Genomic DNA, 27,396 nt, shown 5'->3' on the forward strand with positions numbered 1-27,396 from the left:
CATTTCTTATTTTTGCACTTTGTCGGCGTGATTGATATACATGTTGATACCAAATTTCAGCTTTCTAGTGCTAACGGTTACTGAGATTATCCGCGGACGGACGGACGGACGGACGGACGGACGGACGGACGGACGGACGGACGGACGGACGGACGGACAGACATGGCGAAACTATAAGGGTTCCTAGTTGACTACGGAACCCTAAAAATAGACACACGCAAAAATATTTAGGAAAAATATTTATGATTTTGGCCACTTCCAGGCTGCAAAACGGCGCCATCTAGTTTTAAGCCTAAAAAGCGCTTCAGGGGTACGCTTTTTTGTATGGGCTTTTTTAGTCCCGTATTATATCGTTAGGCACTGGTTCTACCGCGAGCTACTAAACTATGAGCTATCGGCTATAAAAACGAACAAAAAATGATCACTCCCGTGCAAATAAAAGAGACATGGCGATGTTTATAGTCACTCGCCCATCGGTGAGCTATCAATATCGCCGTGTCTCTTTTATTTGCACGGGAGCACAGAATATATAAAAGTACAAGTACAGAAGGCCCACTGCTTTAATGTTCACAAAATGCCGCCTTTTTAAATGCCTACAAAATTCTAACAAAGAAAGGAACCGCATGTGCGCAGCGTCGGACGATAGGGTTGCCTATGGATTAAAACGAATTAATATCAAATAAAATGTTATACTATTATAGTCAAGTTTTGGGTACTCTCTAGGTATATATACAGTATTTATATACTTTTGTAAGTCCCAACATCACAAGCCTTATTGAAATTTTCCGTGGGGCATAATTAATAGTAGATATGTGTAAAATTGTCCTATTTTATTCATGATGTTTATTTATCTAAGCATTATTAGTCATTCCACATGCGGACATCGCATATGAACCATAAAAAAAAACTCGCGACGTAAAGTAACAATAGAAAGTGCGAACGTGCGTTCCGTGAGAACGCGCGCCACCCCTGATTGGGCCGCGAACTCGCGGCCGCCAGCATGTACTTGTAGCGCGGCGATAGAATTGCGGAGTGAGCTGCCCCTGACGGGAGTGCTTATCTTTTGTTCGTTTTTATAGCCGATAGCTCATAGCTTACTAGCTCGCGGTGGGACCAGTGCCTTATTGGTAAAACTATTAAGTAACTTTTGTATCAGAACAGAGTAGGTGTTGCCATGATAAAAAAACTGTTCCATTTTTATTATTTTTGCCAGGCTGTAGCGCGTAGCACGGTTTTAATTTCAGCAAACATGATGTTAAAAAAAACTTACATTTTATGAAAATCGAGTCTAAAGTTTTTCACTTTTACACAGACGAAGTACTTATCAAGTGTATTATAATTAATAAAACTCGAAATTATACAATTTATCACCCAGATTGATTATGATGACCCGAACCGATAGCAAAAATAACGAAACATTTCGCCGGAAACGGATTCGTAAACAAAATAATAATTTTCCAAACAATACCAACATCTGTAACTGACAAACAAAAATGTACTCTGTTCTTTCCACAAAACAGTTAAGTTCCGAATAAAAATACTCCTTGTACTGTCGCGGTCATAATATGTGTACATTTCTTCACCTTAACTCGTTAAGATAAGGGGAAAAACTGTATAATTATATATTTATGAACTCGACTGTATCATCATCTCTCGCTTTGGCACACAAAATCTAACTTTAATCTAACTGGTAACCGTCGATTTTCGATTGCGAGTTGTAACGATAAATATTGTAAGCTCGTTTGACAGTTTCCTTTATTAAAAATGTCAGTTAATTTCGACTTAATTATGAACTGTCAGCTAAGACCATGACAGTTGTCAATGAGACAACTTTTGGAGGAATTACATGTCCAATTTAATTTAATGAAAGCTGAACTTCAGCGGTGGTATGAATATCATTATAATGATAATGAATCTTCTAAGAATCGAATGTGATTGACATAAGATTCAATTCGATGAGTTTTACGTTTCAACGCTCTCTTAAGTGGGTGATAGACGTGCGAGCAAGTACGCGTACTTAAAGACGACGACTATGGGCGGGGCGGCAGTTTTAAAGTACGCGCACTTACGGTGACACACAATCGAAAAATATCGTCAGGCCATAAGTACGCGTAAGTACGCGTACGTCTATCACCCGACTTTAGGGTACATGCGCCTTTATTTTCTTTTGCGTTATTACGACATGTCGTTAGTGTAAGCATCACAATGAATAACATTCTGTATATATAGCCTTATACTGATCGTAGCTCATCTGTGCATGGGCTTAACGAATGTCAACAGTAAACGTCAGATTTGGCGGCACTTCACTTTTTAGGTTATAAGAGTTTTTGTACGGATTGTAACTACTGATAGTAGATGATTAATGATTTGATTAATGTTATATTCCTGATTATTATTTGACACTGTAATTGAAGCAATCAATGTAATAAAGCAAATGTAGCTGGAAGCAGTGGTTTAAATGATAAACCCCCATACCGGAGCTCGAGGGCCACGGACATGCCCTCACATGAAACTGGAAGCAATAGATTAAATGATGGAACCCTGTGACTGAGCTCTTGAGCCTTGGCTTGGCTCACATCTCAGAAGTTGGATAAAGGATCTAATGTCCACAAGGTGCGTAAACGTCACTTGGCCTTCTAAAAGTTGGTTTGATAATAGAAACTACAGAAAATATGTGTATAAATGATACAAGATTTCATTAACTTGTTCGATAAGAGGAGCAAAAGACAGATCGTTTTGTTTACTTAAAACCAAAAGGTTTTTGTTTGGTGCATCTAGCATAACTTTGTTTTCAGTTGATCAAATTATTAACCATTTCTTTTGTATTGTTTGTTTTTGGGCTGTGAGATGAGAAGCTGCCATACACAAAGGAACAACTCAAGGAATCAAACAGCTGATGTATGATGAGAGGTAACTTAAGGGTTGAAGCATTAGCTCTTTGGTGAAACTAACTATGTCATCAGCACAAGCCTTGAACATGTTGATAAGGATATGAAATGCTAGATGGTAAGAATGGCATTGGACAGAATACACAGTATTCTGGTGCAGTGCAGGTACTCAGAGAAAACTGATTAACACATGTAAGTTGAATGTATATTTATTCTTTTGGATGGTTTACTGAAAAGTACTGAAAAGTTTTTTTTTTTAGTTCAGACACATTGGTTATATAGTACCTATATATATGTATGATGAAATATAACAAAGATAATGATATAGATTGACAATCCAAAGTTTTAGCTATTATGAAAAATGAGAAAAGAGCTTCAAGCAGTAGCATGCTAAATTAAATTGTTAGCAGGCTATGTCGGGTTTCAATATAAAGAGATTTTTACCAAGCGGCACACAGGTCACAGGTCATAGAATATATAAACTGTGGTTCATAAATCAGAATACATAGCTCAATAGATAGTTCATGTACATAATTATATATAAAATATATGTATCAGTTATTTGAGGTATAAGGTACAAATGTGTAGCGGTACTGGTAGTGACATATTAAAACTGGTAGAGTGAATCAGATCTCTATTCCAGACTATTACCTATTGTGTAGTAAGCTAATCAAAGGTCCGCTTATACTATCAAGCCTGAATTTTGTGAAAGTATGAGTAATATTTATGCAATATAAAGATATAATGGGTTTTCCTGAATTGATTACTCCTCAATTATGGATATTATTAATTACTTCAAATTCTTCATTGATTCTCTAATGATTTTTGTGACCGACTGATATGGATAACTGGCATGATTAATCACGGGGTTACATACAAAGGTAGTTAAGTAATGTTACTAATGATATAAACAGTACATGAGTGTAAAAGAGACACACAACCATTTCATGGTGTCACTATCTTTTAACACTAAATTTCTAAAAAGTTACTCCGAAAACAAAGGTTACAATTTCAAAGCATCATCATTTTCGTCCAGGACAATTGGCCTCTGATTCCATTTCGAATTTTGGTACTGTACAATGTACATCACGAAAGTATGCCTTTGAATATTACCATGTGATATTTATCTATGTTGATGATCAAATATGTATGTAAGTATAAAAGGTTTAGTGATAACCCGGTTCTTTTTTTTAGTTTTTGTTTTAAGGGATTGAGTATGCACATTACTTTTCCCCACTACCAACATGTTAGAGAGTCAGTAATTCTATGGAATTATTCTAGAAAAGAACACAAATAATTTATAGTATGGTAGATTCAGGTTAATAGACAGAGTAATTATTGATGTATTTTAAGTAAACACAACTACCAGGTCGTAACTTTTAGGTCACTATATTTAAAATTGCAAGTGCCTAGTAAAGGTAAAAATTACAAGCCAGTTCAAGGTATACAGTGCCTAGTAAAGGTAAAAGCAGGTGACCTGTAGGTACCTACTTATTAAAATTAAAAAAAAAATATCAAGTTATATAAGTAATTTAAATTAAATATCAAAAAAACCATGCTTGTTTGAAATACCAGCAGAACTTTTTTTTATTCAATCATCATTGAAAATGGACTTTAAAAAAAAGTAGCAATGGTAAATAGAAGTATCTACTTCAAATTGTTTAGGTACTAGGTACCAAGTTTTGGTATTAATACATTTATTTGTTCGGATTCATGTTGTATTGATACATCATTGGCCACAGCATCTTAGCAGATGATTGTTGCAGTGATTTTATTGTGTGGTGTCGATATGCCGTACATTGTCTTTGGTGGCTTAGTACCTAGTCCAATGATACAAAAAAAAGGTAAAATCTAGAGTTTCCAGAGTGACATAAATGTACTTATGTGGTTAACGGTAAATGACATTTTAATATAAAGAAACCTTGCGAAATAAGCCAGAAAGGGAGGAATTTGGAGTTGGTTTAATTTTTCATAAAGCATCATGAAATCAACTTTTGATCATAATATTTGGTGTAATTAATTATTGTATGATGGAGACTCAGTGATGACCAGAAATAAGTAGGTAAATTTAATCGTATTAAGGTAACCAACGAATACAAAATTGAAGGTTACATTTTATTTAGAAGAGTGCTGTTTACATCCAAATAGAGCTCGACGGCTGTACCAATGTAACAAAAAGAAGAAATGAATAAGATATAAGTAACTGAACTTATTCTAAATAATATGGCTGGTATGCAAATAGCGTTTTCGGCTCCGGCCAAAGACTTCAGAGGTTCATTTTGATTTTGTCTGAATAATGTTGTTTGTTGCGCCCTCGTGAGTCGCTGCAGAGCCAGAGGTTGAAGAGATGTTTCTGAAATTTCCGATTCCAATAAGTAGTTGATTATTGCCATTATGAATCTGCGGGTTAATAAACAATTAACGTTATAAAACTGCAAGAGAAAGAGAATGTAATACGTAGGAAAGTTCATTGAATATTTGTATAGGTACCTAAGAAGTTTTGTTTCATTAAAGGTTACTAATAGCTACAAGATTTCAATAGCTACCCAAAATATTCCCAGGGATGTTGCATTTAATTAATATTTACTGATAAACTTACATAACGCCATGTTTGTATTTCAAAATGGGGTAGGCAGAGCACGTGAAACTGCAATTACGGAGCCAATTTGGCAATTAAGGCGTTAAAAGTAACGGAAATTGTGAATATAATACTTAATTTTCTAAATATATTCAAGGTTGATAAATGAAATTAGTATGAATGTCATTGTATTAAATTAATGATATGAATCTTTGATTAAAATACTGAGAGTATTTTCAATATTCAATACTGATAATTTTAGGTTTTAAAGTACTATACTCAATAAGTAGCAGGTCTCTTGAGGGTGATTTTTCTATGCTTTTCTATGTTGACTGAAAGTTTGTTTCGATGTATATAACAGGGTTAATAACCAGATAAAATCGATGATGGATTATAATGATGGTAATAATCTTATACCTAGACGAATTATAATGATGATGATCGACTGTGTCTGATCGAATTTTTAATGTCTGTGGCTAGAACGAGAATTAGGTACTGACAATAGTATAATGTGTTTCTATTTGTTTTATGTTCCAACGCTGGTAATATGGCTGATCGGATGAAATTGATGATTTGGAAGAGCCTCGCTGCAAGAGCACACTGATGTAAAGAAGGTTAAATCTGATAGATGGTGGAGCCACTGCCAGCGGACCGAGTGTCAAGCTGCTGGTGATCAGGGTCGCAGAGTCGCCGTACTGCAGTGCCGTGTACTTACACGATAAGGAAGCGAATCTCTCTATATGTGCATTGATTGAGAGTGTCGACATTCAATGTTATAAGATTAATAGCTGGCACGACTATACTAGTCTTTATATACATATTGTAAAATCTTAATTGAGTGCCGAGTTATGGCAGTGTGTAGTCTAGACCAGGCCATGATAGTAGGTAAAACAAACAAAGCTATGTATAGATTGTGACTTATGTCGATTCGAAGATTCTTGTAATGTAAGCTTGTTGCGTGAATCAAATTTTAAACAAAATATTGATAGGTAAATTTATGTTGGAAAACTGCTCAGAACAGGCCTTAAAGGCAGACTGTCTGGGGCAGGCCCTGATTGTTGATGATGATATTATTTACCATAACAAACATATAAGATTGAAAAGGTTAATACCTTTTGATTGATTGATTATGATGAATGAAGGAGCAGACTGTCTGGAACAGGTCCTGACTGGGTTGGGCCTAACATTCTAGAGCAGGCCGTGAAGGCAGACTGTCTAGAACAGGCTATGATACCAGTTTGGCATTCTAGAGCAGGCCGTTATGGCAGACTGTCTAGACCACACCAGTCTAGAGCAGGCCATACCAAATTATAAAATTATATTGATTGATTAGGTTGAATGAAGGAGCAGACTGTCTGGAACAGGTTTGGGTAGTAGCCTGACATTCTAGAGCAGGCCGTGAAGGCAGACTGTCTAGAACAGGCTATAATACCATCTTGACATTCTAGAGCAGGCCGATATGGCAGACTGTCTAGGCCACACCAGTCTAGAGCAGGCCATAATTTAATTGATTGATTGGCAGACCGCCTTGATTAGTCAAGAACGGGCCATAACAAATTATATTTTGTTGATGAAAAGAGCAGGCCTTAAAGGCAGACTGCGGATGTTTATGGTATAATATCTCTTATTAATATGTTCAGAACAGGCCTTTAGGTTGACTGTTAATGATATATACTTTATTAATATAATTAGAACAGGCTTGTAAGCAGACTGATTATTAGTGATATAATATACTTTATTAATATGATAAGAGCAGGCCTAGTCTAGTAGGCAGACTGTGATGTTAATTAGAAAATATACTTTTGCTAATATGTTATACTTTGGAACCGGCCTTGAAGGCAGACTGAGATAGTTAATGATATAATATAAAAACCTCGATAATATGATTAGAATTGACTTTGTAAGCTGAATGTGACTATTAATGATATATTATACTTAGTCAATACTTAAATAACAAGCCTAGTAGGCAGAGATTGATAATGATGTTTTATATACTTTGATAAAATGGATAATCATACTGGTTATAAAACAGGTATTGTAAACAGACTGAGATAGTTAATGATAATACTTTGTTCATATGATTAGAACATTTGTGGACAAACTGAGAGTGTTAATCACTTTATATTATGTACAAAATTCAAACTGCCTATGGCATTGTTAATGATACATAATTCGTTAATATGTTTAGAACTGACCTTTGAAAGCGGACTGAGATTATTATTTATATATACTTTGTTAATGTGATAAGAACAGTTCCTGAAAGCTGTGAAAGACCGAGGGTTGCGATTGATCAAGACACGCATTGAATATAATGATCTAATTTGCCAGAATGTTGAGTAGGCCTTGAAGACAGGCTGCGGTTGTTAATGGTCGTTTATACCTACTTGTATTAATTGCTTGGAGCAGTCTATGATTGTAAATTAGTTGCTAGATTGGAAAACTTCAACGAAATGCAAGCTGTTACAGCTACTTGATGTAGGTAATGCAAGTGTTTATAATATGTTGAATATTACAAAAAAAAGTTATTCATAGGTTTAGAGCAGGCATTAGGACAGGCTGTATTGATGTTGATTTTTACTTACTCATAAACTGTCTAGAAGAGCATGATTTAAGTTCCTTAATATATTAATGAAAGATAGGTAACTGCAGATTAAAAGTGATCTTGATTTGTGATTTTATGAGATTAAAAGGCTGATGATTTTATATGTGTTAAACTGATAGCTCTTGTATATTTAATAACTGTAATAAGGTTACGAAAGAATTTAAGATTTTGTATATGTGTTATACTGATTATTTAATAAGGTTTAGGAGAAGGATACTGTAGTAATGAATGTCTGTGGATTGATACTGTAGTAATGAATATCTGTGGATTGATACTGTAGTAATGAATGTAGACATTAAGCGTAGATAGGTACCCGTACGTTTGTTACCACTGTTATTGAGGTGAATATGTTTAGTGAGAGGGCTCACTTTATAATAAGGACGGCCGAAGCTGTAAGCATCACAATGAATAACATTCTGTATATATAGCCTTATACTGATCGTAGCTCATCTGTGCATGGGCTTAACGAATGTCAACAGTAAACGTCAGATTTGGCGGCACTTCACTTTTTAGGTTATAAGAGTTTTTGTACGGATTGTAACTACTGATAGTAGATGATTAATGATTTGATTAATGTTATATTCCTGATTATTATTTGACACTGTAATTGAAGCAATCAATGTAATAAAGCAAATGTAGCTGGAAGCAGTGGTTTAAATGATAAACCCCCATACCGGAGCTCGAGGGCCACGGACATGCCCTCACATGAAACTGGAAGCAATAGATTAAATGATGGAACCCTGTGACTGAGCTCTTGAGCCTTGGCTTGGCTCACATCAGGTACATTATCAGAAATAACCGGTATACAATATTTTTTTGTTAAATTAGTTTTTTAAGAGTAATATAGCTGTTAAATTTCTGACGGCACATGTCATGAACTCATGATAAAGAATAGTAGGAAGTTATAAAGGTCGTACTACACTTTGAACGATTTTTTTTAATAACTCGATAAGAGTAAGAAGTTAGACACAGTTTCTTAGATAAATTAACGTATTAGAGAAATTAAATGTAATTATTTCATTGTATCTTCAACTGGTTGAAGGAGCGTTTTGAGGGTAGATTTAAATACCTAAGAAACATACAGACTATACTATCTAAAATAACTATGGCATAAGTGGCATAACCAAACTCAACCCGAATAATATTCAGCTATTATACTATAATCACCAAACGTAGTCAAAAGAGTTTAATATTCATTACGAAGGTTCAGACTTAATAATCATCATTATAAGTTTTTACATTATACTGTCAGGACCACCATTTGCATTTCCAAAATGGCCGAACCATCAACCTCGTATCTTCATTGATTTTGTTACTTAAAAATAAACTTTGAAATCTTTATTATAAAGTTGAGTTTAAGGGTAAAGTGATCAGTCCGAATAATGAGTATAAACTTGAACAGAAAGGGTTTTAAATAGTAGTTTTATGGTGTTACCACGCGTGATTAATATCAGGGACAATTACCCTTTAGTCCTCTTTTGATCCAAAGACATACAAAGCCAGACCAGATATATATGATAATTAGCAAGACGGCGCTGTTATTCTGATGTGTGGGGTGACAGCTCAATATATACAATACATTTTTTTAAATAATGAATGGGCTTACTCTTGACCACAGACTAGGCAAAGACGTGGCCTACGATGGAGTGAGCTCGCCCAGAAGATGCCTGTTCACCCTTGATTTGAAGGTTGTCGGAAATAGTATGAAGGAAATATTTCCAATGAAATTCCGCAACATAATTCATAGTTATTGTATAGTTAAATATCTGTATATTATAATTATATATAATCATTGTCTGAGTACCCACAATAAAAGCCGTCTTGAGCTTAACGTGGTAGTCCCACGTGAAGTAAATCTGTAGTGAAATATTGTGTACATAGCGCGAGAACTTAGTGTTATAGGTAAGTATGTCAATCTGTGCAAGAATATTTAAAAATATTTTAAGCGGGTTACTCACGTATTAAGTCGATATAGCGTTCGACATGTTTCGGTTCAATTTCGAGAACCTTTCTCAAGAGTAGCGACCCCGCCTTTACATGTCGAGAGCGCGACGCATACTGCGGGCGCTTGCTCAGTGCGCGCGGCTGCTGAAAGAAAGGTTCTCGAAATTGAACCGAAACATGTCGAACGCTATATCGACTTAATACGTGAGTAACCCGCTTAAAATATTTTTAAATATGTATGAGTCTCACGGGAGTTTTATAGTTAAAACTGTGCAAGAATGTCTAATAATATTTATTTCTCAAACATGGTATGAAATATTGATGTTATGTGCCTTATAATTGGCAGCGAAGTATGACGTTGCAGGTGCGGCTAGGACGATTGATAGATAATGGAATTTCATACAAACCTTGCAGGCCAAGGCCGGCAAAGTCCTCTTTTTTAATTTCCAAACATAGATAATTGTGACATAACATCCAGGTATTTAGCCAATTAAAAAAAAAACTATAAGGGGCTTTATAGACGTGCCGACTGCAACTGGTACGGGCCCTAGACAATATTTGATTTTGGGTGCGTTTTCATACAAAAAAAATTTTTGTTTTTTTATTAGCGTATACGGGGTATCAAGGGGAACGAAAATTCGATTATTTTTGCGCTACGACGCACCGTTTAGGAGATACAGCCATCCAAAGTTACTATTTTCAGTAGACTTTATTTATTTCATACCATGTTTGAGAAAAGCACTATACATACCTCGGCGGGAAATGGGTCCTTTGTCCCGGCCTCTGTAGTAATGTACTATTTTATTTTAAGTGACGTACTTAATATGTGGATGGTCCCATATGGCCCTTAAAATCCATACTATCCATACTATATACTATAATATTATAAATGCGAAAGTAACTCTGTCTGTCTGTCTGTCTGTCTGTTACGCTTTCCCGCTTAAACCACGCAGCCGATTTTGATGAAATTTGGAACAGACAATCTTTAGACCCTGAGACAAAACATAGGCTACTTTTTATTTCGAAAAAAAGGGATGAAGGGGTTGAAAAAGAGGTTGAAAGTTTGTATGGGATTTCTTAATTTTAAAGATAAAACCATGAAACTTTATATTTTAGCACTTGATAAGAAATCATTAAACATATATTTAAAGTCACATACAGGTCGAACGCGATTAATTAACATTATTTTTACCTTTAAAATAAACATGGTGGGAAATAAACATTAACTAAAAGCGGGTAGATTATATTTATTTGTCTACCCCGAACATTTATATAAATTAATATCGGGTAGTTTTGTGTTGTTTACAACTCCGGTGACATTTTGCTGGGACGTCAGTCTTCCGCGACCACGGCCAGTGCAACCTGGCCGAAACGTTGGGAAAAAAGGTAAAAATAATGTTAATTAATCGCGTTCGACCTGTATGTGACTTTAAATACGTGTACAAAGCGCGAGAACTTAAAGTGTTATATCATTAAACATCCTGATAAGGGATAGGGATAGGGATAGCGATAGGGATAGGGATAGCGATAGCGATAGCGATAGGGATAGGGATACGGATACGGATAATATGGGTATCGTTAGAGGGATACGGATAATCGGTCGGCGGTCTCTTACAATCAATGTGCTCTAAGACGATCGTTGTTTGCTTGCTTGAAGATTACGTTTGCGATAAGTATAAGCAAAATGTAAAAAATTGTAAGGGATAATAGAAAAAAGTACTTTTTACCCACCGATCATAGTGTCGAAATACGGGCTATGTGGGATGTTTATAAAGGTTTCCCCAGCGTATATAGAATTACCTACGCTGTGGTCGATGTGTAATATTTCTACAATCATTGCAAGCAAAAGTATTATGTGCAATCGAAATAATCGCAGATAAATATACCTACAGAGAAACCTAAGGATCCAAATGAAAATCTTAATGAATACTTTTATTACGCGGGCGAAGCCGCGGGTAAAAGCTAGTAAATAAATAATTTTTATTTCGACCAACTTGGATCATACCATAACACATTAATTTAGCGAACACTACAAAACAACAATATAATAACAATACAATTAAAAATTAATAAGGTTACTGGTACTTAAGTAAGGTGGTGGTTGGTAATTACCAGTTCCACTTCTCACACTAGTGAGATAAAGTAGCACCATATGTGATAGATTTTTTAGGTTTTCCGTGTGGTGACGGGTTAAGAATTTCACCACCCCCTTTCTTCCCGTGGGTGTCGTAGAAGGCGACTGTGAGATATGGGGCAAATTGTGGCGTAGGCGAGAGGCTGGCAACCTGTCACTGCAATGTCACAGTTTCGTTTTCTTTCAGCCCCTTATTTGCCAAGAGTGGCACTGAAACTTGAGAAGTTTCATGTGCTCTGCTTACCCCTTCATGGGATACAGGCGTGATAGTATGTATGTATATGTGATAGATTGGTATACTTAAATATGAAATGGAAGCCCTCTAAGTTACACGTGTCTAACCCTACCGGAACATCGCACTAGGAAGTAGTTCCAACCTCGATCCGTCATAATTTGGGCGGCTCATTTAGATATATCATCCTCAGTCCCCCTGGCCGGTGAAGGGGTTAAATTTGAGTCGTTTCCGTGAGAGCTCCCCAGTTATTACTTTTTATGAGGCGTAGTTTATTTTGGAAATAAAATGTTTACCATGGTTTTAATACTTACTTATTTACATAGGAATGTTCTTAATGTCACAGTTTTTCTTTCAACCCCTTATTTGCCAAGAGTGGCACTGAAGCTTTAGTAGTTTCATGTGTTCTGCCTACCCCTTTATGGGATACAGGCGTGATTGTATGTATGTATGTATGTATGTTCTTAATTTTTGTCCACGATTTTAGTACCAGCATACTTAAATGTCTGATCGGCTTGACCCTTTGGCGCTGCGTAGACTAAATGTGGCGCTTTATCGCCCAGATCTTTTTGACGCTACTGATCCCGGTCTTGAGCCAGTCTCATCCAATTGTGACCCGCAATTTTCCGGATGTCAACCCAATGAGCTAACGGATGCCAGGCACTTCTTACATTTGTAAGCGGCCACCGTTCCGTTAACATTCTAGTACACCTGTCATCACCCTGCCTGGCAACATGTCCCGCCCAACTCCATCTCGGCAATCCTCACTCGATATTGCATCTTGATACCGAGTAGGTACGTGGACTAATGCTTATGGTACCTCTGCGCACTTCACCCAAGGCGGAGACGGAATTTGTTGATGGTTTTAGACGGTAGTCCTAGATTGGTTAGTCCGTCTTCGCCCCTGGTTCCCCCGGACCGGGTGGCATGTGTGCATTTAGCCATCGTATTTTTTTTTAAATTATAAATGAGCTTATATAAACTCTGATCGGGGATCCGGCAGACCCCGCCGGCGATGGAGGGATGAACTGGACTCCTTCTTGGAGGAATGGTCAGACATAGCACTGGATAGAGTTCAGTGGAGAAATTGGGGGGAGGCCTTTGCCCAGCAGTGGGACACGACGGGCTCCAAATAATAAAAATAATAAATGAGCTTACTTTTGGTCACAGACTAGCCAAAGGCAAAGACGTGGCCTAAGTTGAAGTGAGCTCGCCCAGAAGGTGCCTGGTCACCCTAGATTTGAAGGTGGCCGGGTTATATGAGCTCGGAAATATAGCCGCCGGCAAGGAATTTCACTCCTGGGCAGTGCGCATCAGAAAAGATGAAGGAAATCTCTTCGTGCAAATTAGTGGAATATCTACCAAGTATATAAGAATGGACCCCGGCCGTGCGTCTAAGTCCGATGGTAGGCTGTCTACCTTACATTTATTGTTTACTGATAATCTTATCTCCACTAATATATTACTGATAGATACCGCTATTCAAAGCCACAAATCATAATTTTACCATAAAATAATAGCACCAATACTCGATAATTTATGACCAGCGAAATGAACGCTTACAATCGTATCTATTATTCAAGCGGTATTCAAATAGCAAATGTTGAAATCACATTGCATAAAAGATGTAACTAGGGGTCGAAATACCTTTGACCTTTTGTGTGTTATGTATGCAAAAGGATTAGTAACTGTTATTTAGTTACTGATTAGACATGCCCCTCTAGCACAACTTGCCTTACTCGAAGTCGCGCGAGTCCATACTCGAAGTCGCGCTTGATGTATGGACTCGCGCGAGACAAGGCAAGTTGTGCAAAAGGGTATGAGAATGTTTAGGTACCTACGCGAGGTCATCAATGTTAGCATCAGCAGTGTATGAAATAATCACTAAAATTCAGGTTCCCAAACAGCATAATATGAATAATTTCATCATCATAATTGTCAGCCTTTTATCGCCTACTGCTGAGCACAGGCCTCTCTCTCCCAGTACGCCACTTCTCCCGGCCTTCTCCCTGACCTAGGTACCTGGCATACATACTAGTATCATCTAGTTGTGGCCCGCAATTTTCCGTAAGTCGACCACCCAACGAGTCAACGGATGCCACTTCTTACGTCTGTACTGTAAGCGGCTACCATTCTGTTAACATTTAAGTCCACCCAGGCACATGTCCTGCCGAACTCCATTTTACTTTGGTCATGACGAAACCCACGTCTTGCACTTTGGTACTATTTACGTTACGAATTTCAGCATTCTGTGTTGTGGTGCGGCAATGGGCTAGCAACGCCCGGTATAGCCGTGTGTATGATTGCGTGCGTGTGTGTGATATCCATACATTTTAAATATGAGCTTCGTGTAACACGCTAATTTACATTAATAATTTAATCAAACATCGGCCCGCTTGATATAATTGTCTTCTATTCACCCTTATTACGAGTATGTGTAATTATTCTGTCCATCATTTTCCAAATCTGTATTTGTGCTATCCGTCTGGGTAAATAAGTTTTTCCCCTCACTAGCTCGGAAACACGTGTTTTGTGTCCTTTAATACCAGCGGGTAAAAACGCATTTTATCCACTAGTGGGTAAAGTAATTTTATCTTGAATAAAGTCAAATTAGCTGCTTTAAAATTGATAAAAGTAGGTGAATCTAGTAATAAAGTTGATTTACCACCCGTGGAACTACTGGAAACAGTCATAAACGCATTTTTTGCGCTGTAGTTTCCTCGCTATAGTGAGAGGAAAAATTTTGTGTTACACTCGGGTGCAAATGTATTTTACTTCTTGTGTGTTAAAAAACTCGCAACTTCAGGATTCTATTCTCGAACCACGAGCGAAGCGAGTCAACTATTAGAATCCTTTCACTTGCTCGTTTTTCAATTCTACACTCGGCATTAAAATACAAACTTTGCCCCTTTGCCCTTTGCCCCTTGTAACTATTATTCCACATAGCAACTGGTATATTTATTTATTTTAAACTTTATTGCACAAAATATAAAGTTACAATATGTCTTTGATAAAACTAAGTCCTATACAAATAAATGAACGTACATTCCTCACAGCGCCTCAGAATGTTCCAGAGCCTTTGCTGTCGTATTTTCTAGAACCTTTTATTAGTATCTAATGCGTCGGGTAGGTCCGGCTGTCTGCGCGTCACTCTCGATATCTTTGAGCACGGGTACGTTGCTAGTGCTGATATACTAAAGTCTTTTGCTGTCCCTTGAGACTCGATTCGATTTTTGTAGAACTATACTCTGTCAAACAAGTCTGTCAGTAAATAAGAACAAAGAAAACTATAGGTATCCTTTTCTATAGCACCCTAAAGAAAAGGATGCATATAGTTTTCTTTGTTCTTATTTACTGACAAACTTGTTTGACAAAGTATAATTAAACTGTTGTGTTCCAGATTTTTTATTACTGAGGTTTTTTTAGGAAGTTTCGTTGCTTGTGTTGATAAATTCGTGTATTTCGAGTCATGTGATATTAAAATCGGCTTACTTTTTCAAAATATAATGTGCCTGTAGGTAGATCAGAAGCTTGAAACATTTATTTTATTTTAATTTGCGTTATTTTATTGTGATTTTTGTATTGATTGTAATTGTATTAAGGTATGCTATGGAAATGCTATCGTGTTGATAATGTTTTCATGTTTTTATAATTTTTGAATGTCGTTCACCGACTGAATAATGTCAACTAATTTACCTCAACATCATGTACCATATGTTAATATAAAGTGTTCTAGCAAATAAACTATTCTGATTCTGATTCTTGTATTAGTAAGTAATGTTTGAGTACCGTACGGTGATAGTGTTGGTAGACTTGAGTCTTTTGTGATTTGAGACTCGATTCATTCTTAGTCGCCGTAATTTATATAACCTTTTATTAGTATTAAATGCGTCGGGTAAGTCCGTCTGTCCGCACGTCACTCTCGATATCATTGAGTTTCTGTTACCTATCATCATTGGAAACAGGTCATTGGCAAAGACTCGAGTCAATTGAGTCCTTTGTTTTAAAACTCGACAGGACTCAGTTTTTCATACTCTAACATTTGATAGCCTTTAGAAATTAAAGATATAATTATATGACTATATTTTAAAAACGCAGTATGTATTCGACTTCCTAATTACAACACCTTGGAATTTTACATAAGAACATTAAGAACACAACGTCGAAAAACTAAGTCAAGAATTTCGAAAGTAGACTCGAGTTACTCCCAACACTATACTGTATACGCTGCTGAAGCTGCCATTCTTGTCCGTATTTATTTTGTTTTAGCTTTCGAAAATACTTTACTAAACGAAATAATAATACGTTAGATAATTCTCGCTGAATATTTACGAGTATGTTTTATGACTGTCATGAAAATATTATGCCTCGTGAAAAGTTTTTCGCTAATAAAATTTTAAAGGCAGTTATGTAATGTCCTATATTCTGTCAAACAAGTCTGTCAGTAAATAAGAACTAGGAAAACTATAGGTACTTATCCTTTTCTCTAGCACCCAAAAGAAAAGGATGCATATAGTTTTCTTTGTTCTTATTTACTGACCGACTTGTTTGATAGAGTATATTTTATTGAATTTCTGATTCATAACTTGTTCAACTTGTTTATTCTGTAATTTCTTTCCTAATTCAAAATATTTTATAAGATGAATTCGTGACCGAATGATCAATCAATATAAATTGTTATTTAACCGTAGCTATACTTATTTATTTTATTAAAAGAAAATTGCACAATGATCAATGAATCTATTATTTAATGAATAGCGATGCCATCCAGGTTTTTGTGTTTTAGTGTATTTAATTCTAATCTATCCAAGTCTACATTTTCATCCATCATCGCTGTTTTATTCTGAGCTCATTTTAAGCAGTTCTTTTTCATCTTTCTGTGAATTTTAGACTAGTGCGGCGTTTTCCAGTAAAATGTTCATTTTGCTCGCATTAATGAAGGAAAATATAGATTCTTTTATTCATGAACCTCCGTTCTTTCATGTAAGCATAAGTTCGATTTCGCTCGATAGTGATGAAATTGTGGCATTGCTCTGATTGTGAATTCGCAAGGAAAATTGCATACCGACACGCACTTCGCACATTATTGTATTGCAATAAAAATCCTGATCATTTACTCAATTTCATTTAAGCGATTTATATACCTATTCACTAATGTAGCCGGTCGCCTAGGGTTAAAATCGTGTGTCTTTCAATCTGGAGGTCGTGGGTTCAAAGAGGTCTGGTATCAATTAGTTTTTCAAAACGCTGTTCGACGAAGAAATATAGTGTCGAAACCATGGCTCTTATGACTTACACCTGAGTCAATTAGTTCTGGGAATAACTGCCAATCGGACCCCATCCCTACATTAGCCGCGGCAAAAAGTCGAGGTGAAGAAAGGAAGGTAATTGTGTTGGAAACGACTGAAGGCAAGGTATGCAAAAGTAGTATTTTCAATTGTTAGTATTTCTATGTTGACGTGTAAACGTGCCCCTATGGCCTATTTGCTAAATAAATGGTTTTGTGTTCTGTACCTATCAGTAGCGGCTGCTGGTGAAAATGTATGCTACTATTCTGGTATTTTATTAGTACCTAATCAATTTTAAGCAAGCCTGTGGGAATCGGCTTATAAATGGATCAGCCGCTGCTGAAACCTATTTGTATTTGCAAGTATGTAGGTATTTCAATAAATAGGTAGTTAAGTTCTGAAATTTATAATATGTACTTACCTGTTATATACTAACCTTCATCAATGAAGATTAGTCTTCTACAAAATACACGACCGCCAGCTCCGAAGTTTCACCCTAAATTGGTTGTTTAGCTGATCGTTAGCGTTATTACATCGTTTTATACTATTTCTAGATTTCATAAAGCTAGATTTTATGTGACGGCATTTCAGCACTGCGGCATTTTGTCAAAGCATATTAGGATCTTAGGATATTTTCTTAACCAAAATTGGGAGCAGGTTTTCTCTGCCGGTTCTCCCAAAAGCAGCGAAACTGAATTCTAAATTAGCAATGCACCAAAGAGTAGTTTCCAAAATTGCGAATTCTCATGGAACGTTCTTCGCTGATTTATGTCAAGCTTTAGGCTCTGTTTCTACGGCTCATGGTGAGTTGATAATAAACGCCAGTGTAATTCAAACATTAAATGAAGCGATCGTCAACTGTTGGGGTCATTGCTTAAGATATCCTAATCACACCTCGGATACTGGCGACGAAATATATGAAAGAGGTGCGTTCCTAGTAGACAGTCTAAGCTCGTGTAGTTGAACGCGTACTATCATATGCTTGTATGAGTGAAATATTATGACAGGTCGACTGTTCGCGTTTTTGACAGGCGGTAACTGCGAGATAACCGAGGGGGGGTGGGCAGCAATTTTAGCGGGGAGCGGGAGTGGCCATACTGTACGATAGTACTCTTTATTATACTGTGTCCTAATCCTAAAGAAAATTTTCAGAGTGGCAACTTTAATGAGAATTTTCTCATGATTAAATTACTCGAAGTAATTTACGGAAATTTTGAGAGTGTTCTGCAACTTGTACATTGCTATTCTAAACTCGTCAAGCTAATTTCACATTCGTGTTCAATTTCACTTCGATCAACGGTAATTGTACCAAACTGCCGCTTTGACGGCCGCCCAACTTTTGTGTACCAACTTCCCCCGCTAAACTTTTAATGTAAGAACTGTTACTTTCCGCACTCGAGCACAAAATTGGTATCTGGAAACTGGAGAAATGAAAACCTTCGATGCGATATAATTTATTATATTTATTCGGTAATGTCACTTGAAACAACTCAGGAGCGAGCGGCGGCGGTGCCCTGGACTCGTGAGCACCGACGTCGCGGCGTACATGTTATAGACTATGATAACGGTTTAAAAAAACAATATATTCAACATCCTCTATCGTATGTATGTACTGATATATTTACAAACTTCTATACTTATTTACACTAACTAACAACGTTTAATATATCTGAAATATCGTACACGGAGAATATTATAGTCCATTTTCTAACAGCCGGTACCCATCGGCTTAATTATATACATAGTAGGGGCATTTTCGTTAGAATTTTTTATTGCGACCTCGTCGGTGAGTGCCGAAGAGGATTCGGGCGAAGGCCTGGCGGAAGTCGGGGCTGAAGATCGTGTAGATGACCGGGTTGAGCGTCGAGTTGAAGTAGCCGAGCCAGAGGAAGAAGCTGGCTAGATAATCACTGATCACGCAAGAAGAACAAATAGGCATCACCAGTGCCATGATGAAGAAAGGTAACCAGCAGAATACGAAGGCCCCCGTTATTATAGCGAGCGTTTTAGCCGCTTTTCTCTCTCTCTTCGCTTCTAGTGACTCCTTCTTTTCTCTATGCGAGGGAGCGGGCACGATAGCGCGCTCCGCTTTCGACCCATTCGTAACGGTCGAGGAAGACTTCTCAGGCGAGACGGAAGGCGCTTTTTCGTTGATCGTGAAGGCGGTCGTGCGCGGCTCCTCGTCCAGGGTATCTACAGTGGAAGTGCTCTGGCCTTCGGTGAGGAGGAGCGAAGCGGCGAGCGCTTCGGTGCGCGTGCGTTGATTGCACTTCTTTAAGTTGAGGAACCTTTTCTTTACGAAGCGCCTGTCCCTGGCGGACTGGACTGGTCTGCCAGGAGTAGTGGTGCCGTCGGCTGACGTCGGGCGTGGGGGCGGAGGTTCGGTTCGCCTTCTGATTCGCCGTCGGGCCGTTTGGAAGATCTTCCAATAGAGGATTAAGATGACAGCGAGCGGTACGTAGAAGGTGGACATGGTGGCGAAGATTTGGTAGGCTAGGTCTTGGCTGACGAGGCACTTCTGCTGCTGGGTGATGCGGGCGAGGTAGTCGGGGTCCTTCCAGCCGAGCTGCGGGGCGAGAGAGACCACGAGCGCGGCGCCCCACACCAGCACGATCATCGTGAAGATGCGCCGCTCGTTGCGGTTGTGGATGTAGTCCACATCCGTCACAGCCCAATACCTGCCAACAAAAAGGAAGTTTGATATTTGCGGACAATACAAGGTGCCCATAAGGAAACGGAATAATTTTAACCACGCATTTAGGGTCAAAAGAAAGAAAAATAGTTACATACAGATGAGGAAATGGCAAAAATATTTTTTTTTTGTATTTTTTTATTTATTATCGCGGCTGCCATAGTAGTACATATTTGTACTATTATACACGGTGAAATAAAAAGGTCCATTCAAACTTTGCATAGTGACTTTTGAGATGACAATGAACAACTTGTATCTACTTTCAGCGTTACCACTGGTCGCATTCACACTCGATATTATGTCCAAACACACTACACTCATAACGAAAGTGAACGCAGCCGACGCGCGCGAAGGAGGGCAGATCGCGCGCTGTCTACGCAACTTTGATATCCACCTGCCTTCGTCAGTTTTCCGTGATCATGATGCATGCAACTGCGTCGAAATATCGGGAGCTCGACAAAAATCAAAAAGGTAATCACGGTCTATATCCCGGTCAATATAAGTCTAATAAAAAAAAAACCGTGAATAATTCAAAACTCTCATGTCATTAAAATTCGAAATTAAGTCAGCAAATCTCGATTTCTCGTTTTGAAATCAATCCTTGGTTTAAACGGCCCTTTTTATTTCATCCTGTATATTCTGTGGTAGTAGTATTTATTCGATGTGTTTACCTATCGGTTGCTATAGCGACGAGGTGGAGAATGGAAGCTGAGCTGCAGAGCACGTCGCTCGAGGTCCACATGTCGCACAGCTCAGGACCCAGGATCCAGCCCTGGCTTACCTGCACACAAAAAAAATATGAAGATAAATAATAGTTATTTGTTTTACAAGGCAGTTGGTAAAGTTGTTGTTTACTCGCAAGTGCCAGTATTTATACTCGAACAATCGAAAAATTTCAATATTGAATCGCAAGCGTAGCTAGTGGATCGAAATGTGGAATCTTGAGCGTTAAGAGGGCTTTATGGCACGAAGGTTATTATAAACTTTGCCACCGAGTGAAAGACAAAAATTTTCACCACAACACGAACAAAATACTGACTATATAAAACATCAAACTAAATAAACCATTTTATTCAATATTTATAATTAAAAAAACATCATTTATAGGTAAAATCACGGTAAAATCTACCAGCCAGCTTGAGACATCGAGTTAAAATTTGTATGAAATTACTTTGCAGTTTTGTGGATAAAATGCAATTTTGCTCTCTGTTATCGAATAGCAAAGAGAGCCTTTACCAGTTGGGTGAAATAGTAATTACGATACAAGTGCGTAAAAAAGGAAGGTCGAAACGAGTGGCGATAAATTAAAACACGACCGAAGGGAGTGTTTTAAATCGACACGAGTTACGAATTTCCTTTTCGCACGTGTATCGTACGACGTTTTTCAGTAGGTACAGATGAGCCTCCGAAGTTTCGACCTGGCATATAATGAACCACTTCTCGCACTAGTGCGTAAAAAAAACAACATCTGTACTGAAAAAAAAATAAGGTAGGCTGCGTCAGGGATACAGCCGCGATGGATAACGTGAAACGTTGTGCGGACCACCGCTATTGAAGAGGGCACTGTAACTAAATTGTGAAGGCCGAAGGCCGAGCTCCGCGTAGGGCCGATGGCCCGGAGCGTCTCGTAGAGGCTCCACAGAGAACCTCCTATAGAGTGGCAGTCTTGTATATTTGGTTCGCGATACGAGTCACCAGTGTTTGGGGTGCGAGGAGCGGGCGGGGAATGTGTTAAGCGCGCTGTGATTGGCCGTTTCAAGGACGGCGGGCAGTCGCGCCAGATGAAAAGGGACAGAAGTATGACTGTCCCTCTACTGACGCGTAAGTGGCCAATGTAAGTTGACCTATGCCGGCTCTGAATAAATTATAAATATGACTTATTTGTGGAATGTAATGCCGTCTGTTTTTAAGGAAGTAATCTTGGTCCGTTGGAATTTTTAGTAATGATCAACGACTTGCCTCAGGTTATCACAAATTCGGCCTGCCTGCTTTTCGCTGATGACTTGAAAATATATTTACCAATAAAAAATGAAGACGATTGTGCCAAATTACAGAGCGACATAGATAGGCTAGTTGCGTGGAGTATAAAAAATAAATTATTTTTCAATACAACCAAATGCGTGACGGTAACTTTCACTCGAGCGTTGAACCCCATCCTCTATAACTACCAAATTAACTCAGAATCTTTAAATAGAGTCACTGAAGTTAAAGACTTGGGTGTTAAATTCACATCGGATCTGAGGTTTAGGGATCATATCGTCAATATCTATAAAAAAGCCTTTAGAATGCTAGGCTTTGTGCTTCGGCGGTCTCAAGGTTTTGCAAATGTTGGCGCTATTATCGCCTTATACAATGCACTTGTCCGCAGCAGCCTTGAATGTAATGCCGTGATCTGGGCTCCCCATGAAACAAAATATCACTTAATGGTGGAGCGTATCCAGAACAAGTTTATCCGGTTTTTATACTTGCGGAAATATGGCGTATACCCTTTCTACCCCTTAATGTATCCGACTTTATTCGTGCTGGGTATGGTGGGGTACAACGAACTGCGGGTGCGCAGGGAGTTATGTCTCGGGACATATATTTTTAAATTACTCAGAGGTATAGTGTACAACAGTGAGGTGTTGAGGTACGTGAGTGTGTATGTACCCGACAGGTACGTGTGGCGCCGGCGGCGGCCGCGCCTGCTGGCCGAGCCGCGCGGGCGCACCAACCTGGTCGCCCGGGCGCCGCTGACGCGCGCTGTGCGGACCCTCAACATAATAGCGGAACATATTGACCTGTTCTCATGTTCTCTGAATGAATTTACGAAATTAGCATTAGATATAATATCATTTAGACGTAATGAAATACTTTAGATAATAGTTATTAATAGTTACACTATTGTATTAGGTTAGCCTGTAAAAATAGTTGTAAGTGTGGATAATAAATAAAATAAAATAAAATAAAAAAATAAAAATAAATTTGAGCTTCTTGTTACCTTTCCACACCATTTCACACTACAGGTGGACATCTTTAAGGCATCAAAATACCCTTTTCCAATTTTTTTGTGCGAAAAACACGCGCTGCTTTCGGGTCTGTTACTTGGTCGATACTGATCGGGCACGGCGAGCGCCCGCGTTTATATCAGTGCAAATACTAGGAAGGCTGGCGACCGCGAGTCGTCTTGTAATAGATGTCTATAGGGGTTGGTCTGTGTAGAGGCTCCCAAGCACGCGAGGCCGCAGGCCGAGCTCCGGACAGACAGCGCTCCCACAAAGAAAAATAATAAAAGTTACTAAAACCACTATAGGTTTGGATTAATTTGACACTGGCTATTCCAGCGCTCTGTCAACTGAGCCACTAAGACTACTACTAATACTGCTGTGTGTGCGACGATGTGATGTGATGTGATTCTGGAAAAGTGTGTTGTGTGTTTACTGATGAAAGTATTATGACATCAGAGCCATATATAATCTGCATCAGATCATCAAGCATATCAACTAACATTGCAGCCATTGGACAAAGCATCAAATTTTTTCCTGGTTCATAAACTCCAATTCAAAACTAACTAGATTCGTTAATAAACTTACTGATGAAAAATGAAAAAATCGAGGTCATTTTTGTGGACAATAAAAAATTGAATGATTTTTATTGTCAAGTTATCTTAGAGGATGCACAGGTAGACTGAAAAAGATATGGCGGGATGACTTGGCCGCATTTGAACCAGGACGCGACATTACGCTAGTAAAAAAAAACCGGCCAAGAGCGTGTCGGGCCACGCTCAGTGTAGGGTTCCGTAGTTTTCCGTATTTTTCTCAAAAACTACTGAACCTATCAAGTTCAAAATAATTTTCCTAGAAAGTATTTATGAAGTTCTACTTTTGTGATTTTTTTCATATTTTTTAAACATATGGTTCAAAAGTTAAAGGGGGGGGACGCACTTTTTTTTCCTTTAGGAGCGATTATTTCCGAAAATATTAATATTATCAAAAAACAATATTAGTAAACCCTTATTAATTTTTAAATACCTATCCAAAAATATATCACATGTTGGGGTTGGAATGAAAAAAAATATCAGCCCCCACTTTACATGTAGGGGGGTACCCTAATATAACTTTTTTTTTCCATTTTTTATTTTTGCACTTTGTTGGCGTGATTGATATACATATTGGTACCAAATTTCAGCTTTCTAGTGCTAACGGTTACTGAGATTATCCGCGGACGGACGGACGGACGGACGGACAGACAGACATGGCGAAACTATAAGGGTTCCTAGTTGACTACGGAACCCTAAAAATCTCCTCGGAATCAAAAGATATCAACGCGCTATTATAAGTACGAAAATTATGCTGTCAAAACTTGTGTACGCTTAGCAAAATTGTGGGTTATCGACATAAAAAATCATAACAAATTTGCAACGCATAATCATAAAATATCTTCAACAAAAGCCACCAGCTCGCAACATCGCGTTTTAAAATATCGTATTATAATAGCATGCAATATGCACGGCGCATGCATTGAATGCATCGAATAGATATTGCATTACTGGCATGCCGGCTGCCCAGCCGGGTGGAAAACTCGGTTTGAACGTGGCCCTATCAAGGGTTTAAGAAGTTTTAGTCTGTCAATATTATTTCATGAATACTTCTGTAATTTAAATTATATTTTCTTTTTTCTTATTTAATGTAACCGTTTGGGAACACTGTCCACATTCTCCATACAATTAATTTTAGTAGTAGTAGTAGCACCAGTATTTAAATTTAGTAGTAGTAGTAGTAAACACTTTATTGTACAGAACAAATTACATGTACAGAGAATAATTATAACGGTTATGTACAAAGGCGAGCTTATCCCTTTAAGGGATCTCTTCCAGCTAACCTTAGAATAACTGAGAGAGGAAAATAGATGGTAGACAAACAACTAAAGTGCATCGGTATATATGTCGCAGTAAGATAGATAAAACCGTTATATAGTTATAACCCTAGGAATATAATTATACGTCGTAACATAGTTAAACGAAAGCGATTAATTGCTATCTTACTAGGAATATAACTATAATACGTTACTAGTTTAGTCATATAGTTATATGACTGGATTCAGTCTAGTGAAATGATTGTAGGTAGGAGTGCGACGGTGCGGCAGAGGTATAGTTATAACCCTAGGGATATAATTATATGCCGTAACATAGCTAAACAAAAGCGATTCATAACCATCTTACTAGGAATATAATTATAATACGGTAGGTACTAGTTTAGTTATATAATTATATCACTGGATTAAGCTTAATCTAGGGATATAATTATAATACGTCTCTAAGTGGGACTGGAACCGGAAGTCCCGGTTTTTTATAGTTCTATACCAAAAAAAAAAATCAAAAGGAACCCTTATGTCGCGACTCTGTCCATCCGTCTGTGTGTTTAGAGAGAATAAGCACATTGAATTGGAAATAATTAACAAATTCTTGCCCTAAACAATTCTTCACTGTGGTTTGTTTGTTTAACGCATATAATTATATCCCTAGGGTTATAACTATACCTCCGCCGCACCGCCACACTCCTGTCTACAATCATTTCACTAAACTGAATCCAGTCATATAATTATTTGACTAAACTAGTAACGTATTATAGTTATATTCCTAGTAAGATAGCAATAAATCGCTTTCGTTTAACTATGTTACGACATATAATTATATCCCTAGGGTTATAACTATATAACGGCTTTATCTATCTTACTGCGACATATATACCGGGTGCCCGGTAATTAATGGACAACCTTTTAACCACCAAGAGGGCACCTTATACTGGTCCAGAAAATCGACTTTAAGGTTTAGTAAAAGTCGCCTGGTTTTCGAGATTTTCACACTTTTTAAAATTTTAGGTAGTATTAAAATTTAAAAAATTGTGAAAATCTCGAAAACCAGGCGACTTTTACTAAACCTTAAAGTCGATTTTCTGGACCAGTATAAGGTGCCCTCTTGGTGGATAAAAGGTTGTCCATTAATTACCGGGCACCCTGTATATGTACACATAATATACATCCCTACTCTAAAAATGAATGCAATACTTATACCTAAATACATAAATAATAATATATATTTTTATAAATAATAAACATATATGAAAATAATAATAACCGCACACGAGCAAGTTTAATTTTTTTTATTGGTTTTCATGTGAAAGCGATATTTTGAATACGCGGTGACACTATCGAGTTACATATTTTACAACACCAAACTTATCGTAGGGGTCAGGTTCAAAACGCGATAGTGTTTGATAGTGAGTCGAGAGTATACGACAGCAATTCCCGTCAACTTTGTACAAAAATTAAGGGAAAAGTTAAATTTGTTTTTATTAATTCCTATTTTGTTACCAAGATTTTGTTGATGAATTGAGATTTTATTAAGTTTTATTTCGTCATTAAGGTTCTCTAGTATCTATATTTTCTTAATTATAACAATTATCCTGTATATATCTTACGAAAGTCGAATTATATTACTAAATGTTGGTAACAAAAATAGGATCAATTAAAATTTGCTGACGTGGCATTGTACAAAGTTGACGGGAATTGCTGACGATAGGTTTTGTGCAAAGCGAAATAGTAGGCACGTTACGATATAGGTAAGTGCGGAAAATGGGAAATTTGAAACAACTGGCGATAAATTAAAACACGACATAAGGGAGTGTTTTAAATCGACACGAGTCACGTATGAGATTATATTTTAGTGCGTTTTTCTTACGCCCATACAAATAAAACGCAAAACACTCATTAACTAGTATTTGACTGTCCATTCAACTGTAAACTAAACGTTCTAACGAACAAACATTACGATACGGGAGAGTCTGGCCAGTAATCGCCCGCGGTGGAGGCATGTACCGTGCAGACACAGGTGCGTCAGTTTGAAGCTAGGCGGCGCACAGAACTCGACGCTAAGCGCGACGAGCTAAAAGCCAGACCACCTGTGGCAATTACCTACAATTATGTCGGAGGGGTGCTGACCTGCCGCGAGTGTGGTCGCACATTCGTAGCAAAAATTGGCTACGTCAGTCACCTGAGAGC

General features: G+C 37.7%; 1 protein-coding gene and 1 long non-coding RNA gene across 2 annotated transcripts in view; one reads left to right on the forward strand and one right to left on the reverse strand.

Annotated features, from left to right (window-relative positions):
- The first annotated feature begins 2,198 nt into the window (after positions 1–2,198).
- On the forward strand, positions 2,199–8,713 carry LOC125230403. The gene is made up of 2 exons (XR_007177515.1): positions 2,199–3,080; positions 6,047–8,713. It is a non-coding gene; the product is annotated as an uncharacterized LOC125230403 (long non-coding RNA).
- Positions 8,714–19,133: 10,420 nt separating this feature from the next.
- LOC125230214 (5-hydroxytryptamine receptor) overlaps positions 19,134–27,396 on the reverse strand; it is a 296,357-nt gene continuing 288,094 nt past the window's right edge. The window contains exons 5-6 of the mRNA XM_048135297.1: positions 21,030–21,139; positions 19,134–20,344 (exon numbers count right to left, since the gene is read on the reverse strand). Of these exons, the coding sequence (XP_047991254.1) occupies positions 19,426–20,344; positions 21,030–21,139 (1,029 nt within the window). The 3' untranslated portion in view covers positions 19,134–19,425. The remainder of the gene's footprint in view (positions 20,345–21,029; positions 21,140–27,396) is intronic.

This window comes from Leguminivora glycinivorella, chromosome 10, assembly GCF_023078275.1.
Source record: "Leguminivora glycinivorella isolate SPB_JAAS2020 chromosome 10, LegGlyc_1.1, whole genome shotgun sequence".
Taxonomy (NCBI): domain Eukaryota; kingdom Metazoa; phylum Arthropoda; class Insecta; order Lepidoptera; family Tortricidae; genus Leguminivora; species Leguminivora glycinivorella.